The 17,889-nt window shown below is 37.3% G+C and overlaps 1 protein-coding gene across 2 annotated transcripts; it reads right to left on the bottom strand.

Annotated features, from left to right (window-relative positions):
* Positions 1–4,014: 4,014 nt before the first annotated feature.
* Positions 4,015–17,672, bottom strand: OGFRL1 (opioid growth factor receptor like 1). 2 transcript variants are annotated; one of them, XM_047101632.1, is made up of 7 exons: positions 17,410–17,672; positions 13,095–13,181; positions 12,884–12,962; positions 9,516–9,594; positions 9,353–9,419; positions 9,101–9,246; positions 4,015–5,022 (listed from the first exon to the last, which is right to left on the bottom strand). In XM_047101632.1, the coding sequence occupies exons 1-7, from the start codon at positions 17,650–17,652 to the stop codon at positions 4,362–4,364; spliced, it is 1,362 nt and encodes a 453-aa protein (XP_046957588.1). In that variant the 5' UTR covers positions 17,653–17,672; the 3' UTR covers positions 4,015–4,361. The 2 variants fall into 2 exon arrangements, with proteins under 2 accessions (XP_046957588.1, XP_046957587.1); XM_047101631.1 differs by having other exon boundaries at positions 12,884–12,965.
* Positions 17,673–17,889: the final 217 nt, after the last annotated feature.

The raw sequence follows: 17,889 nt of genomic DNA on the forward strand, positions 1-17,889 counted from the left end.
GAAGCTATTTCCCACAAATAACTAAAACAATAATTCTCAACAGATCAAGAAAAAAGATGACAAGTAACATTCTAATCTAGGAAAAAAAGCAAAAACAGTGCTTTTTAAATGTTTTTAATAAGAAAAGTAATTTCAGATTCCTCCAACCATCTACTGGAATTAAACTTCTAAATAATTCTCTAATAGAATTCCATTTTCTACATCCATCTGCAGCTAAGAACAAGAAGTAAAATACAGACAAATATTACTTGTAGTAACTGAGAAATGTTTAAAATGAAATTCATAGCATGTAGCAAAATCAAACAAAAGCGTAAGTAAATGTAACAATGTAGTTAACATTACTGTAAATACATTTTGTCAAACATAACACACTGTTGAACACTGTGGCAAATACACCTCCTTATGAACTAATACTATTGTCACAAAGGGAAATTTCTCCAAAATGAAAAAGCACCAAAGAAAGTTCATTAAAATAACTGATATTCATGGTTTGGAAAGTTCCTCATGGCAAGATTTTACAATGGAGTAAAAATTTAAACTTCTGAATGAAAACCATCTATATTAGTTAAGGCACATCTGGACACCTCCAGGCATTCATATTTATAACTATATTATTATTAACTTCAATAATAAGGGATTTCTAAAACCACAGTCTGTCCCTGAACACAATCTGCTGGGTGGGCTGGATAACTAGAACAGGGATGGAGGCAGGGTAGTACTGTCACCCTAGAAATTACCCACACAAATCTGTTCATGTAATAAACACTACAGAATTCAAAGCTGAAAGAAGTCAGTATATGTAACTCCTAATTTCCAGATCCTACATTGACTCCATCATCGTTCTCTATAACCTCAACTCCATTTGAAACGATCCTAGCTTGTCTAACTCCAGCCTACCTTCTATTTAACACATATAGCCCAAAAAACAAAGAGGAGTTTTCTAAGCGGGAGACAAATTAGAAATCTTCAAAACCATTCCTATAACAAAGGATCCCCACTCAGCACAAATAGGCATGAAAGACCCATAGATGAAGCTATAATCAAGTAAGATCAAGAATGTCCTTCTTTTCTCAGGTTAGAAAATAAAGCTTTTAGAGGAGCCTCAATTATAGAAAGACAAAAAAAAAAAAAAAAAGGCCCATTTACTCAAGAGTATAAATCCAATCATAACTCTATTACAAACTTGGGAAATTTAACTTTATACAATGAACCAAATATTCCCTATCAGCTCAACCAGTTTTTGACCACTTGATATGGCAGTTTACCTACAAAAATGGCTTTTTAAAGAGTAACAGATGTAACATTGCACTGTTTTTCCTTTTTCACCAGATCATATCTTCACTCAGATTAAAGCATAAAAACTAAAAGCAATGTAGGTAATTTTATATAAAATATGAAACAAAATGTCTATGATAGATATGAAATGACATTTTCATGTTTACATTGTTAATACTGAGCAAAAAAAATCTTAGAACTTCTCTAGTAACTCCTGAGTTGCATATTTTATTTTATCCTCGAAGCTGAAAAATGTAGTCTCAAAATCAAAATTCAAAACAAAACTATGCAAAATAATTTTTGAACTGAGAACTAGACCTGATTTAGAAAAAGCAGACACATTTTCTCTTCTATCATGATTCTTTTGAGTTTCTTATGAGATTGAGCATGAAACTGTATAATGGTACAATATTCTTAATGTTATAAACTTTTTCTCTGCTGTACAGAAATATATCTTGTAATTATATATCACTTTACAGTATTTCAAAATACTTTCACATATATTATCTCCTTAGAGATATGAAAGCACAAAATATTAGAAATGTACGAGACTAACCAAGCGATATAACATCTATCTGCCATGAAATGCAAGTAAATATTTTATCAATAGCCAGTGTTTATATCCTCACAGTCCAAGGTACAACAATAAAGTCTATATATTTGCAAAGATTCAATAATGTTTCTAAGCTATTTGGCCATGCTTCGCTGCATTTTTAAAACAGCTTCTCAGTAAATTTCTGCAAGCATATGGTAGTTTTTAAAAATACAAAACATTACAGACAAACCCAGAAGGCTGTTTCATATCTAAGACCCACATAAATACGTATCTATAGATATTATTTAAAAAACTATTAATTTTACAAAGTATTCTTTATAGAAAAAAATTATAGACATAATTTTTATCTGCAAAAGGAATGACGTCCTCTTATTTGTTCTCCACTAAGGAATTCTCTCATAAATTATTTGCGGATTAAATGTAGGAATCATACTGTTACATATGAATATGGATTTTAAAAACAACATTCTGGGAAAAGGCCACTGTTTATAAATGTAGGCCAGGCAGTTTTTCCCTTGAGACTAAATATTCTCAAATTAACTGTTGCAATCTAATCAAACCCCTAATTAGGAATAATATTCTAAAAGTTAAATTGTTGAATGAAGTGTTTTTATTTGTAAGGGCTCTGATACACTACAGTTTCTAAGCAATTCAGATTATATCCATTTATTTTAGTCTCTGTCCACTGTTTATTAATATTTTAATATCTAGTCACAAATTTTAAATATTTTGCACTTAGAAAGCAGTCTGAACACTTTTTCATGTATTCAAAATTGCTAAGATATTTTGAATTAATCATGTTCCTACAGTTCAGCTCAATGTAACAACTACTCTCATCTTAGCCTGTAAAACTGTTTTTTGAGCTCTATGGGGACATTGCTATAAGCAGCACATTACAGGGCCCATATAAAAAAGAAATTGAAATGCAAAAGCAGAATTGTTTCTGCTTTTGTAGAAAGTAGAAAGCAAAAATTGGGATACTCTGGGAACCAGAAATGAGAAGATGCTTTATAACTGGAATATGATATACAACTTGGTTAATAATATATTAAAAACTCAAGTTTGAGCAACTATGATGCTTCATGTAAACTTCAAAGCAATAAAATCATACTTCTAAAGGCATACAATTGGTATATTTTCTAGAAATTCTCTGCTGGAAATCCCCCGATTGTAAAGGTTAACAGAGGATGATATGATGTGACTAACAAATAGGACACAGTAAAAATTCTCTGGGGGTTAAAGTGAATCTAAAAGTCCAAGAGACACACAATTGCCAATTCTTCTCTAAATGAAAGTGAATTTTTTTTCTATTAATTGCTTTAACTATATTTGTATGTATGCTTTGAAGTTCTCACCACAGTGATTATTTTCTGATGTGTAACATTAGTAATAATATTACAGAAAGTAAAACCACGTACTCTTAACCAATATTAACGCAACAAGTGCTTGCTAAAACTGAGAATACAGAATTTTAAATGTTCTGAATTTCAAGGTTTGACTACTTAGAGATACATCAAATTGTTTTCTTTTTTAAAGATACACTGGACTAAGCAATATTGTTAATTTCACAGCCCACAGAACACTGAGATAGTCAAGGTTTTAGGGACCACTGCCTTGTTACCAGTGTAAGAAGCATGCTATTTAAAAATGTGTATTTTCTTTCCTTATTTTTGAATTCTTTAGTCATTTGCATTCAGAAACAAGCACCGAATTTATATGGAACAGCCATAAAAGCAAAGTCCTTTTCTTGGACTTTTGCATCAAAATTTGTTTTTAAGCATTTAACATAGAAAAACATTTTTATTATTTTAAAAAAGCAAATTCTTGATATCATACAGTTAAAAGTGCCCCTCTGTTTGATTTAAATTTCAGTACAGGGGATCACTGGAATGTACCCTAGAAATGCACATGCTGGCCTACAAAGATGGCAAATGAAGGCAAGTGCAGAGACAGGAAAAGAGGAAAGGACAGTGGGAAGCCCAAGAAATGGGCTGGGTGATTATGGCTTCCTAAGAATATCCATTTCACATACCAGAATTTAAAAAGAAACATCTTGAGGTGTTGTAATGAAGATTCCAAATTACTTTCTGAATACATTTGAATCGACTAAATTTGTTTTCCCAGCTTTATGAATCCATAAATTGGGCAATTATGTGGCAAAATAATGAAATTTATCCTCTTGATTTTCTTCATGTAGACCGTAATCTCCCAAAAGAATTTATTTGATATATCAAATACTACATGATTATTTCCACATACACTGAAAATAATTTAAAAGCAATTATTATGTACAGAACTTGGAAACTCACATCCTAAAAGTGTTAGAGAATACATTCATTTATTGGGTCTTGCTTAAAACTTCTTACTAAATATTAAACTCATTATCATTCAAAATAAAAAACCAACAACAAACTGTTTACAACAGAAATTACAAACAGATAGCTAAAATTTGAAATGACCTCTGTTCTTCAGGATATATTGTACAGTTTTTCCTCCCTTACCTATACACGTTTGCGGGTTTTCTGATAATTCACTGTAATGGTACATCATCAGGGGAGCCTGTATTTCCAGGATTTTCACAGTCTTTGTTGTGATTTTCACCTTCTTCATCTTTTTCAGAAGGAATTGCAATTTCCTTCCTCTCTGTAGGATGGCTGACTGCTTTTTCCAGTTGAGAATTTGAATTTTCAGCATTACCGTCCTCTGTCTTTGACTTGGTGGCTTCACTGCTGGGCTCTGTGCTAGGCCTGTCTGCCTCTTCTCCAGCCCCTCCAGGTGCCGCTTTTTTTTCTTCAGCTGTTTTGCTATTCAAATGAATAGCTGAGGAGGAATTTTTAGAGTCCTTGGATTTTTTGTGCATAGAAGTTTGACTGATATGACCAGAGGTGGGAGGGGCAGGCATTTTCTGGGCTTTGCTTCCCTCTGACTGTTCTTTCCTTGGCGGTCCCCAGATAAAATTCTCTGAAGGCGTGTAATGTTTCTGGGCAAACCGTAGGAGCTTTCTCCTCTCTCTCCTGTCTCTAATTGTATAAACAAAATACTCCAGAGCACTCTGTTTAATATTGGGAATAGTGTTTTCTACAAGAGCTTCATGAAGAATAAATTTTACAAGAGGAGATTTAAAACTTTCATATCCAAGCTCACCAAGGCTTTTGAGAATACGAGTGATTCGTAAATAGTTGTGCTGGGACCTGGAAGAGAGGATTGAACAAAAAATGTAGCGGGGAAATCAGGTGAGGGAAAGTAGGGGAATAAAAAGTATTAGAAAAATCATTTTTAATGAAACTGTAAGCCATGGAAATATGCGTTACAATTTTAGTGAAAGTCATATTAGACACCATGAGAAGGATAAATTAGAAGTTATTAAACTCTTATACTTCAATGTAATGCCAATCTATGTGAAATTCAAATGTGAAATATAAATTCCTCTTGTTTCTTCAGTTATTCATATTTGAGAGATATTTAGGTCTAAAATTTATTCCCACTCATGTTGAATTGTTGTTTAATGTTAAATACACTGAGGATGTGATCTACTAGAGCATTTATTTGCAACGACGCCTGCTGTACCGTCCCCACCACAGGTAACTAGTCCCAAACATGAATGCAACATCAGCTATCAGCTGAAGGTATGATTTAGAGTGTCAGAAAAATCCACCACACTGGCCAAGTCATAAGGTAAGCAACAAAATCCACTCTACTTTACTGGAACAATTCTGACAAAGGCTGCAAAACTGACTTATTTAGCAGAACACAGTTAACAGCATGGGCTCTGAAGTCAGACCTGGAGTTTATACCATGGCTCTGCCACATACAGCTATAAGAAATTATGGTATCTTCTTCTGACTCAATATGCTCACCTGTAAAGTAGGGGAAATGGCCAATATTTCAATGGACTTTTAGAAGAATAAAATGAGTTGAGACATGTTCAGGGCATGTAGAACTTAAAAAATATTAGATACTATTTAAAATCGATATTATTGCTATTATTTAAATCTGGTACTAAGGACCACCATATATGTACCTATCCCCACTTAATTACCTAATTGTCTTCCATCCATGCCTTCTCTCTCCTTCTTTTTCCCGGAGAATTTTAAATTTTGCTTCTAATGGCATAGACTCCAAAGATGCCTTTTTCCCCAAATTGCACAAACTTCTTCTCTGTCCTCAAACTAAGGCCGTTATCAGATGAATGCTTTTCAAGCTTATCTATCACAATTCATAAAATACCTACCCTACATCACTGGGCCAATAGTTGCCTCATTTACAAATACCTGGCCACATCCTAAAAGAATCTTCAGCTACACATATTAATCATGTGCCATCAGCAGCTCAGGTATTTATTTGCCCAATATTGACACGCAACCATAACAACCACTTATTTCTAACTTCCTAAAATCTGTTTTATACATCAGACATTGAACTTTATACAAGCAATGCATATACCTGCTTTGGTTTCCAGAAGTACTTACAGCATTTCGCTTATAAATAATTAGCTAATTATTTGGGAAGGGTGAAGAAGGATGTTAAATTACTTGAGGGACAAAAGGGGCTGGTTCTATAGCCTTACATTTTAATAATAAAGTTTGTCTGGACAAAACAAAATTCTTAATGAGTCAGGATAGATAAACACTGAAAAAGACAAGTCTGGCAGTTTTTATCATCCCCATTCTTCTGGATGTTTCCTACAAAAGTATTATCTTAATATTCAACTCTTTGAGGCCAAAAGGTAAAACACAGCAGAGATATATTTCAGCCTCATGAATCTATATTTTTTAATAGTGGAGAAGTTAAGAGTCTTCTGAGACAACACAAATTTGAATGAGGTTAAGACAATCTGCCATTAATAGCAGAGATGACTTAGTGTTAGGTTAGTATGGGGTATATACTCTCCAAAAACTTAAGCAACATCTGCTTCATAAATCTATGAAAAAGAGATACATGGAAAAGCGAGGGAACATTTTTCTAAAAAATCCCAAAGATGAGTTATATGATCCAACAAAATTGTCTATGTTTGCAACCAGCTCAATTGCAAACATCCAGTCGAAGACGAATGACCAAGATAAAATTTCTGTACACATTTATCTGTATCTATACACTCTTCAATTTAAAATATTTACATTACATAAGATATGTACACAACAACCCAATATTTACACTGAGTTCAAGAGAATGAAAATCAGGACTATGGAACAAATTGTACAAGAAAGAAATTGAGTGTGTCAGTATGATTTGAAATAAATTTCGCAAATGAAGACAAAAAGGAAGAGAGGACACCAGCTGAAACCCACCCAATATTGTAAGCAGCCTCTGGGGTTGCAAAGCAGATAAAAGGGAGAAGGTGGGCTTCCCAACAGAAGTAAGGGCAGTAAATTGCCCTGAAAAAGTCAGGAAGACTAGGTAGGTGAAGAGAGAATACACAAAAGGCAAGAACCAGGAGACAGGAGATAAAAGTTAGAAGCAATTCCAGGGTCTAAAATATGGCTCAGTAATCTAAGGTGATTACAAATAAAACTGGAAATACAGCTTAGTGGTTGGTCTATATGTTTGTATTCTCATGTTCAAAAATATTTCACTTCTTTTAGTCATGGTCACTTGTTCACTGAACATTATTTCATTTCACTTTCATTCAGTTTTTTTTGGTCCGCTGGGCTACTATAAATATATTGAGTTTCCTGCCTACTCTAAAAAACTCAAGATGTCATACAGATTAAAACACAAATAAAAGCTCTGTGCAACACCCAGGGAAAGAAAAACGAGAGACAGTGGGTGGCAGAAAGAAAAGGATCTGAATGAGGCAAAGGGAATATGACAGTTAATTCAGGCTCCTTTCCCCTGACCCAAGCCAGGAGATCATTTTAATTAAAACCTTCAGAAGGGTTCTGTTTCCAACTGTCAGTTAGAGGATCTGAAAATAAAACCCCAAGGAGGATTTTAGCTGGCAAATGTTATTTTGTTCAGTGTTTATTCATTCAACAAACAGTTACTAAACAAGATTTCTATTCCAACCAAAATTAACAAGTTGGGGATGGAGATTCTCTAAAATAAAAGTTTACCATCCTACATGTCAATAGGCTATTTGCATACAGCTTCCATTGACAGTGGGACATTAAGTGCTTAGAAATTCTGTGCAAAGACAGCGACCCGCATTGCTTAGGCAGAGGCATAATATACTTCTGCTATAAGTGCCCTATATATATCAAATTTAACTTGAGTTACGAGTTAATGGGTCTTCTAGTCAGGATCATAAAGCTTTACGCCCATATCTTCAGTGTTTTAGTACAAGCTACCATTTTAATAGTGTTGATTATAACTAATAAAGTAAAAAGAAGGCTTAAACATTAATACTTATACTCATTTTAGCAAAGCAAGATGAAAGTTCTAGAAAAACACCAAAAAATTCAGTTAATTGATGCTCAAAACTGTTTTCAGCAAAGAAAAATTTCTTAGGTTAGCTTTTTTTTTTTTTTCTCTTAGTACTTGCCCAGTTTGGCTAATTATAATGTGCTTAAAAAAAATGCTTTAAAGCTGCTGGTTTTATGGTCCAGCATTCATAAGCCACCCTATAATTAAAATGAAAAAAATTCAGTTTGCATACAAAGAAAATACTAAGAAAAATAAACTCTGGGTATAAGTATTAATGAAAGTTATAAATATCCAGGCAAAAAAAAAAAAAAAAACCCAGCAAATGAATTCCAAATAAACTATGTTAAAATTCTCTTCACAGATTTTAGGATTTATTAAGCAAAAATGGGCTTTTGTTTTTACTTAAATAATGACGATTCTAATTTTCCCCCTTTTTTAGAAACGTACAAGCCCATTTCCTTCTTATAAAATGATATTTTATGTCATAGGCTTCATTTATAGATTTAGTCTAAGAAGGTACCATGCTTGAGGAACAGACTGTGCCACAAGAAGCTCACAGCCTAGCCGAGGGGAGCTGGAAAAATGCATACACAAAATAAGTACAAATGCCAAGATACATGCTATAAAGAGGGAGAGAGGCAACACTTGGCTTTGGGCAGTAGAGAGGTTTCAGGAAGAAACAGCTGTGAAGCAGAATGGCCTTATTTCTACCTGGAATTTCACTCTTTTTTATAGCTATTTTATTGTGCTTTAGATGGGACAAGGAATAAAATGCATTTCAGACTAGCTTTTGAATTCAGATTCCTGGGTCCATCTACTAGTTAGCTGTTCCTATGTTCCACGGAGAATTCTAACCAAGAAAAGATAACATGCTGGCCCCTGGTGTGCCGCTGGGGCTTTACTTACTCATTCAGATGCTGAAATCTTTCCTGCCAGTTAACAGCACGAGCAACATTTCCAGTTTTATCAACCAGTTTTATTCCAAAAAATTCTAACATCATCTTATAAGCCAGGAGGAATCTTTTAATTGCTTCTTTCGTTTTTTTGAATTCCTAAGGGGGAGAAAAAAGTCAGCTGAAATGATTCAATAGTTACCAGGACAATAAAATAGCAATATTATTTGGTCATCGCATATAAAATGAAATGAGCTTGCATTACCTCAATTTCATATGTAGTTAATTCTTTAGCATAAAAATTCAAGCCTTGTTCTCTCAGGGGGAAAAGCCTATTTTTTAGAAAAATAATATTATTATATTAATGCTATCTGAAAAACATACATGATTAAATAGGACATGGTTCAAGACACATAAATGTAACTGACCATTGAATGTAAGTGTGGTTGTGCTCCAGCTTTTCATAATCTCCTTTCCACTTATTTAGAACTTCTTCAATGTAAACACCTAGACAGTAAACATTTAGAAAATGAGCCAGACATTTAAGACACTGTTGATGACATTTTAATATTTAATCAATCTTTATATTAAAACCTCTGAAATGTAATTATAGCATGTGAAAATATTGTTTTTAAAAAATGTTTATTTATTTATTTTCAGAAAGACAGTGCAAGTGGGGGAGGGACAGAGAGAGGGAGAGAGAGAATCCCAAGCAGGCTTTGCTCTGTCAGCACAGAGCTCAATGTGGGGCATCCCAGGAACTGTGAGATCATGACCTGAGCCAAAATCCAGAGTCAGATGCTTAACCGACTGAGCCACCAAGGACCCCCACAAAAATAATGCTTTCAAAAGAAAAATACCTTATGCCATATGCTCAGTTATGTAATAAGCCTAATTTTTAAAAAATCAGTGGCACCACAAATCACAGAAAGTCTATTAGTGTTACTCTAAAGCAGAGGCTGACAAAGTACAGTCTGCCATCTGTTTAATAAAGTTTTATTGGAACACAGCCATGCACATTCACATTTATATATTTTACACTACAATAGTAGAGTAGTTGCAATAAAGACTAATGGCCCACACACCTGAAAATATTTACTACCTTGCCTTGTACAGAAAAAGTTTGCCAACCCCTGCCCTAGATGGTCATATAGTTCTTTAAATACAAGATGGGATCAAAATGGAATGTAGGCAAAAAAAAAAAAAAAGGAATGTAGGCCAGGGGAAAAAAAAAAAAAAGGAGTAAAAGAAAGGTGAGAGAAAAGAGAAGGGAAGAAGGAAAAATGGAAGAAAAAGGACCCAAGTTACATACAGTATATATCATCCAGCTTACTCTTCACAGAACTCTCCCAAACCAGTACTATTATCCCCATTTTACTAATGAGGACATTATGTGATTCATTCAAAGTCACACACTAACAAAAGAGTAAATGTAGGAATAGAACACAGGTCTTTCTGTTTCCAAAAAGTAAGTCCTCTTCACCACATTTTATTGTTTCCTCATAAGAACTTATTACAGTTGACCCTGAACAACATGGGTTTGAACTGTATTGTAAGAATACAGTATATAATGCATATCACATAACAAAATATGCATTAATCAAGTGTTTATGCTATTGGTAAGGCTTAAAGTCAACAGTAGGCTATCAGCAGTTAAATTTGGGGGAGTCAAAAGTTACACACGGATATTTGACTGCACAGGGGTTGGCACCCATAACCCCTATACTGCTCAAGGGTCAACTGTATAACAAAATCTTCCTGCTTCTCAAATTCTGTCTATGTCCTCACAATTGACTATGTGGCCAGTTAATCAATTTTAGGGGAAAAAAAAAAAAAAACAACACAAAATAGTTCTCTAAATATAACTCATCTCATTCTTGTTTCTTCCAGAGATCACCAGTTTGTAGTTGAGGCCTACTCTTGGAAGGCTGAGTAAAAAGGTGTTTTTGAATCATACTATTGGCTTTATCAGCAATTTAAAACTATTTACCTCCATAATCTCCCTTCCAACTACCCCTCCACCTACTTACACAAGTAAAATACATCACTGCAGGCTTACGCTTATTGGCAAGTTGTATGTGTATGTGCGTGGATACACCCACACAATAGGAAATGGTGTGAGTTGGTGTAATTTATATAATAAACTAGAACACATTTTATGTGACCTTAGATAAACTCCTGACTCCCACCAACCTTACATGATTTCAAAATAAATTTTGTGATAAAAATTACAAAAAATTAATAACAGTGTTTGAATTTATTACTTTAAATTACTACCTCAAAAATAAATTCACTACTAGAAATACAAAAATAATTCAGTTAAGTACTCTCATGTTCAATGTTTTTAATATTTGAAGGCATTACTTTAGGTGAATTTTATTAAATTCAAATCAGAGTCAAATTAACAATCATTGCATTTCTTCTGAAGGTTTTCTTGCCCCAGGTCCTAAAAAACCCTAATAATTTAATTAATATTATTTCAATTAGTAAATAAAACAGTGTGTTTTTACCATTAGTAAATACAACAGAACACTTTTATCCAGAGGTTTCCTCCCAAGTCTGAGCAAACTTTTGGGACACTTTAATTAACATTAAATTAATTAAAGACCAGTGGATTTGGCCATTGGAGCAATGTTCTTAAGTCCTAACTCCTAACTGGTGCATCTCTCAGTGCACAGTACAGGGAATTCCTCCTCCCAACATGCCATCCACCCTTCAGACAGCCTTCCTCCAGTTTGTTCACCAAAGAATACACAGTCTGGCTACTTGGAAAGCTTTGCAATCTATGACCCTCATTCCCTGACTCACTTGGCTGCGGATTTGGCTCAGATTCCACTAAGAGCAAAGAGCAGAAGCCAGGGCCATCTGGTCACTTCACAGAGATAAGGGCAAGGAGAAAAGCCAACTTTGCTGGTTTGACCTGGATAAAATTAGGATGTCCATCGTGAACCACAGCATGGTACTTTGGTGAAATATGCATATTACCATAGTGGATGCATCCTCTCCCTATAGGGGGAGAATCTTAGAAAAGATCTTACAAGGGTAATTGTAGAATTGTGAAGGAGGAGGCAGTTTATTTGGCAGGGTTGAATGGAGATGTAGTGTCTCTGTAGTTCCCTTCCCAGGATATTGGAACAATGAACTGAGACTGCCAGGACCCCCTGACCCCTGAATCTAAAAATCAACAGGAAAGATCATTCTAATACAAATATTACTTTCCAATTATGTTCTAAATAATTTGGGGCTATGGCATAGTAAAAAAAAATACTGAACTGTGGATCCTAGACCCAACCCTATAATCGAGTGACCAGACAAGTCAGTCATTCAAGCTTTAAGACCCAGTGACCTCATCTTTAAAATAAGGAAGATTAAAAAAATAAAATAAAATAAAATAAAATAAAATAAAATAAAATAAAATAAAATAAAATAAAATAAAATAAGGAAGATTAATCTGATCTCCTCTAAGGTTTCTTAATAATCTAGTATTTTATGATTCTATAAATTTCATCTCTTTCCCACTCACAAAAGTGGCCCCCACTACCTTTAAGACAATAGCCCCTGTGAACAAATGGTGGGGAAGTATTGCTAATCCACAGTTATTCCTCTAGAATTTGCCAAGTGGAAGTTCACAAGTCTAGGGTCTAGGGCTTTGGGGACACCTTAGACTACATAGCAAAGTAAAGCCAACCAATGAACAAATGCATTAAGAATGTACTGACCACAGAATAAACAAAGAATAACTAGGTGTATGTTATTATGTAACATTTGCTTTTTACCAAGGTAGCAGATTACTCACCATCTGGCTTAAAAGGAATTTTATTCTTATAAAAACGAAGATTGCTCAAGTCATTTTGATATCGGATATCTTTGAAGTTCTGCTAAAGGAAAAAAATACATCAATCTCCAGCATATGGACATATAAAAAAGGCACAAGGACCCTTCTTGCATGTTTGCTCACTAACACCACAAAATAACAAAAACAGAAGGAAAACATTCTATACTCTTACTGGGTACTGATGTCGGTATTTGTACAAATCCCTCGCAGCATAAAAGCTTCTCTTTGGTTTGGCAGTTGCTTCAGTGGAATCACCACCCTAAAATGAAAAGTAAAATTCCATTTACATGTTGAAGCACAATAATTTCACTGAGAAATTTCTAGAACACCTAAAATAATGAACATCCATAAGGAAAGCCTGAAAAGTGTCGAGCTGTTCAGAATAATGACAATATTATACATTTGCTTTTAATGATGCCTACTAGCAACATTTGTTGGCATTCTATTTGCCTGATTTGAACCCAATAACATTTGTCCTAAAATGTTTTACTAAATAAAAAACGATACTATTCACCAAAAGCCTATGGAGGCCAAATGTTCTAGATTAATACTCATTAGAAATAGAACTCAAAATGAATTTAAAACATTTACCTTACCAGAGGTTACACAAGTGATTCTATGACCAAAATTATTTTTGAATACATAATATTAAAAAACTGTTAAGAAAATAAATTCTACAAAGAAAATTATCATTGATTTGCAACATTTAGCTGAACTTAAAGGCAAATAATACTCATGAAAGGGAAAGGGGATTTTTAAAACAACCTAAATAGCTTTCTAAACTCCATCCTTTATTGCACCATAACAAGTATACAAAGGCATGAATAATCTGCTAATCCAGTGATAACACTATGTGACATAAATCAGCAAATTTATAATATATATACACAAAGCAGTAAAAGCTCTCAAATGGAATGAACTTCGGATTGTAGTAACTTATGTGTGGTAGTTCATCCATACTATTTAAATTCTAAAAATTCTCACCACCATAATGATTTTAAAAGTATAAGATACAGGTCAATATAATGGATTTAAATTCTCTAACTATATGTATTGTTATAATGCATTAAGAAAGTGCTTTGTGTCCCATGTCATCCAGGACAATAAGACAGATAACAATAATGAAACAGAAGACAATGTTTAGGTCTGAATATTCATTAAGAGCTTCACCTCCCAAATCCCTTTCTCATCATCCCCCACCCCCATCTGTATTGACAGATTAGCATCCTCCAAGCAATTTTCACACATTTTTCAAGTAGTGTGATTCTCACTATTACTACAAGTATAGAGATACTTACTTTAACACCAAATCCTCTGATGTTTAACATTAGCTACTCTGTCATGTTACATAAGCAAGGAAAAGCTTAAATTCTGGTCCTTGCCACACGTTCAAAATAGCTCTGCCTAGCAAGTTTCTGAATCTATTTAGCCTGAGCTACAACCATATGAATCATCATCTTACATTTGTACAGAAAGCACTTTTCCCATTTACAAAGCACTTACATGTATATTATTTCATTTGATTTTTACGACACACCTGGATGGCAGATATTAGTGCTTCCCTCTTAGATACAAGGTAACCCAGCCTTAGAGAAGTTCAACAAAGCCCTCGAGCTCAGTGACAGCACAGGATGTGGAATTCCAGGCTCTGGGCTGCAAGTCCAACTAATTAGGCATGAATCCATTTCAGCTCCACTAAAAGTGAAGGAGCATTATAGAAACCTGGGTATAATGTCAACAGCCCAAGACTTGGGCTGTCTTAACTCTGTTACTTATTTGTGAGGCCTTAAGCCAACCACTTAACTGAATCTTAGTTTTATTATCTGTGAAACAAAGATAATGACTCATGCCCTACCTATTTCTCCAGATTATTATGAGAATGACTGCATCCTCCAACCTCTAAATGTACCAACCTGCAAGCATCTGTCTTTGTTCCTCCAGCTTCTGCTCCTTTTGGAATCTCTACCCTTTCCCCTCTCACCTGCCCAGTCAAGGATTTTGTTCCTTAATATATTGTTCCTATTCCCTGCATCATCAAAATTTCTCACACCACCAACAGACTGATGACTGCAGTTCTGGACTAAGGCTCCATTCATCGATATAGTTAAGAACTCCACTTAGACGTCCAAGAGGATATAAAATTCAGGGGAATTCTTAATTTAACCTCTGATGATGCTTTTTCCCTAGACTCTTCTGGATCATTCCCCTCAGCAGACATATGTGTACAATTTCTAAGCTTAAACATATACAATCTTCCTTGACCCAAATCTCCCTTCAAATACAGAGCCATAGCTCTGCTTCCTGTTTTGATAAAATATCACCAAACAATTGTGCATAACCCCTATCTCCTCCTCTTCTCCCATGACACACCCCAATCAGGTTTTCATCCTCAGCATTCCATCAAAATGGCTCTTTCAATGTCACTAACTAATCTCCATTTTACCAAACCATTTCTCAGTGCTCAACTCAGGCAACCTCCCAGCAGGACTGGGCCCGTGAAATATCTCCCTCCTTCCTGCAACACTGTCAGATGTCACACCTCTACTGGTTTCTTCCTATCTCATTGGTTGTCCCTTGTCAGCCTTCTCTTTAGCTCCTCCTCTTCTGCATAGGTTCCAAATTGAGGAGTGCCCAGGGTTTAGTCCTTATTCCTCATCACTCCTTAATGACCACATATCTCCCCTGACTTTCCACACCACCAACAGACTGATGACTGCAGTTCTGGACTAAGGCTCCATTCATCGATATAGTTAAGAACTCCACTTAGACGTCCAAGTGGATATAAAATTCAGGGGAATTCTTAATTTAACCTCTGATGATGCTTTTTCCCTAGACTTACTCATCTTACTTATTGGCGCCATCATTTGTTAAATATTCACTTGAACTAGGAATACAGCAGGTATTCCTAGGAGGTAAGAAGTAGTCAGACTGGGATATATTCTAAAGGTAGGTCCAGTAGTACTTGCAAATGACTATGGGGAGAGGGAACAAAAGCACAAATAAAAAGGAGATTTTTAAAAGAAGTTAAACGGTGACACTAACAAAAATAAATCACTAAAGGGGAAAAGGGAGGGCTGCTGTGGTCTACCATTTTCTGGGGTCACAATTAACTGAAACATTAATTATGAAACTGTTTTATACAGAGGGACTTGGTTAGCTGGATTGAATCTGGGCTGGAATTTTTTGATAGCCCAGACTTCTTTGAGAAGGTTACTTAATTGGGAGACAAGAGAAAGAGAAAAACTGGAACCTAGCCTCTAATGCTTTTTGAGGGTTGAATTTGCAATTCAAAATGACCCATCAACAATCCAGAGCACAAGGGGCAAGGGGGTCCGCACGATATTGACAGGTTAAAGGTTGTACATTGGTCACAGACATACTTGGGTTTGCATCATTCTCTCCCTGAGTATTCTTGGGCAAGCTTCTACTCTCTAAGCCTCAGGTGTGTCTAAAATGGGGATTAAAAACAGCAACTCCCACCCAACCCCCGAAATCGTAGGTGACTAAAACAACGTGTTTAGCACAGAGCCTGCACCAAGACTTTGTCTCCTCCTCACCTAAACAGAGATGATCATCCAGATGAAGGAGGCCGCCTTGGCTGTAATATTTAGGTGGTGACTCCTCTACTCCAGTCAAGCAACCAGTGGTCATATTTGCCTTTGGGCTCCATTTTTTTTTTTTTTTTCACTCTCATTTCCCCCTAGCTATAAAGAGGAGGGCCTAATGCAGAACCACAAACCTTAACATACCTCCAGGATGCGCACTTCTCCAGAGGGCTGGCTACACAGTTCCCCCTTTCTAAAGTTTTCTTAATTATTTTCAGTCCGTCAGAGGTTAATAGGGAATATTCAACTATTTACTAACCTCTCCTCCAAACTGTATTAGCCAAATGATTTAAGGACAGTTGGATCAACAAGTCTCTGGGTGATACAAGAGTTCTGCAGAGTGCCCTGAACTCCTCAGTTGAAAGGCCTTACTTAGGGCGTTTTAACTTCGGATGGGGGTCTCCTACCCTACTCTGAATGGCTGTAAACCCCACGGTAGGGGAGGGTGCTCGCTGCTCCTCACTTGCAGTCCCACCTTATTCTGGGTAATTTTTCCCAATGACACGCACTAGACCGGTTTTCACAATCCTCTATTTTTAGACAGGTTCCTCCCACCCCACCTTCGCAGCACCCAGCTGCGCCGCAGAGGCAAAGAAAACACCCATTCAAGTTGGGTTCTGCCCTCAGGGACTTTCTCGCAGTGCCCGCGGTCAGGCCCCAGGCCGGCAGCGAAAGGCTCCGGCACCGCAGGCCCCCAGGTCCGCGGGGCTGCGGGACGGCGGCCGGCGCGGAGGGGTCTGGCCGCAAAGGACCGGCAGCCGCCGGCGCCCCTGCCCTCCGTGTGCAGGCGTCGCTCGGCGTTTGCTCCGGCCCCCGGCGACGTCCTTCCTCCCGGGGCAGGGGCGCCCCGGCCCGGCCCGAGGCCACCGCGGGGCCGCGTACCTGCTCGGCGCCCGCCGACTCGGCGTCTCCGTCCGGCGCGGGGCTGGCGCGGGGCCGCCCGCCCGCTCGCTCCGGGGGCTGCGCAGGCTGCTCGGGCTCCTGCCCCGGGCCCTCGCCGCCGCCGCCGCCGCCGCCCGGCCCGGGCTCCTCGGGCTCGGGCTCCGAGTCCGTCTGCCAGGTGGAGTCGCAGTCCTCCACGGTGGTGGGCTCGCGAAAGCTGACCCCGCCGAGCAGGTTGCCCATTGAAGAGGCGGCGGCGGGCGCGGGGCTGGCGGGCTGCGGAGCGCGGGACGGGGCGCGGGGCGCGGGCTGCGGCAGGCGCGCTAGGGCCCGGGCATGGCCGCGGCCAGGGCGCTGGGCGGCAGCCTCGGCCCGCCCGCCACCGCACTGCCTCAGCGCGGCGAGCGGCAGACAGGCACACTCGCGGGGAGGAGCCGGCGGCCCCGGGACCGCCGCCGCCGACGCTTGAACCCGCCCATC

Source organism: Lynx rufus, unplaced genomic scaffold, assembly GCF_022079265.1.
Source record: "Lynx rufus isolate CCGP_SWC_20201006 ecotype Redwood Valley unplaced genomic scaffold, mLynRuf1.p SCAF_6, whole genome shotgun sequence".
Classification (NCBI taxonomy): domain Eukaryota; kingdom Metazoa; phylum Chordata; class Mammalia; order Carnivora; family Felidae; genus Lynx; species Lynx rufus.

What these genes read in the sequence shown, in the direction of transcription:
- OGFRL1 (XM_047101631.1), bottom strand. Translation starts at nt 17,652, where the DNA reads ATGGGCAACCTGCTCGGCGGGGTCAGCTTTCGCGAGCCCACCACCGTG. An exon ending in AACCACACTTACATTCAATG is followed by an intron (nt 9,420 to 9,515) that starts GTCAGTTACATT and finishes TCTAAAAAATAG; the next exon opens with GCTTTTCCCCCTGAGAGAAC. An exon ending in TAACTACATATGAAATTGAG is followed by an intron (nt 9,247 to 9,352) that starts GTAATGCAAGCT and finishes TCTCCCCCTTAG; the next exon opens with GAATTCAAAAAAACGAAAGA.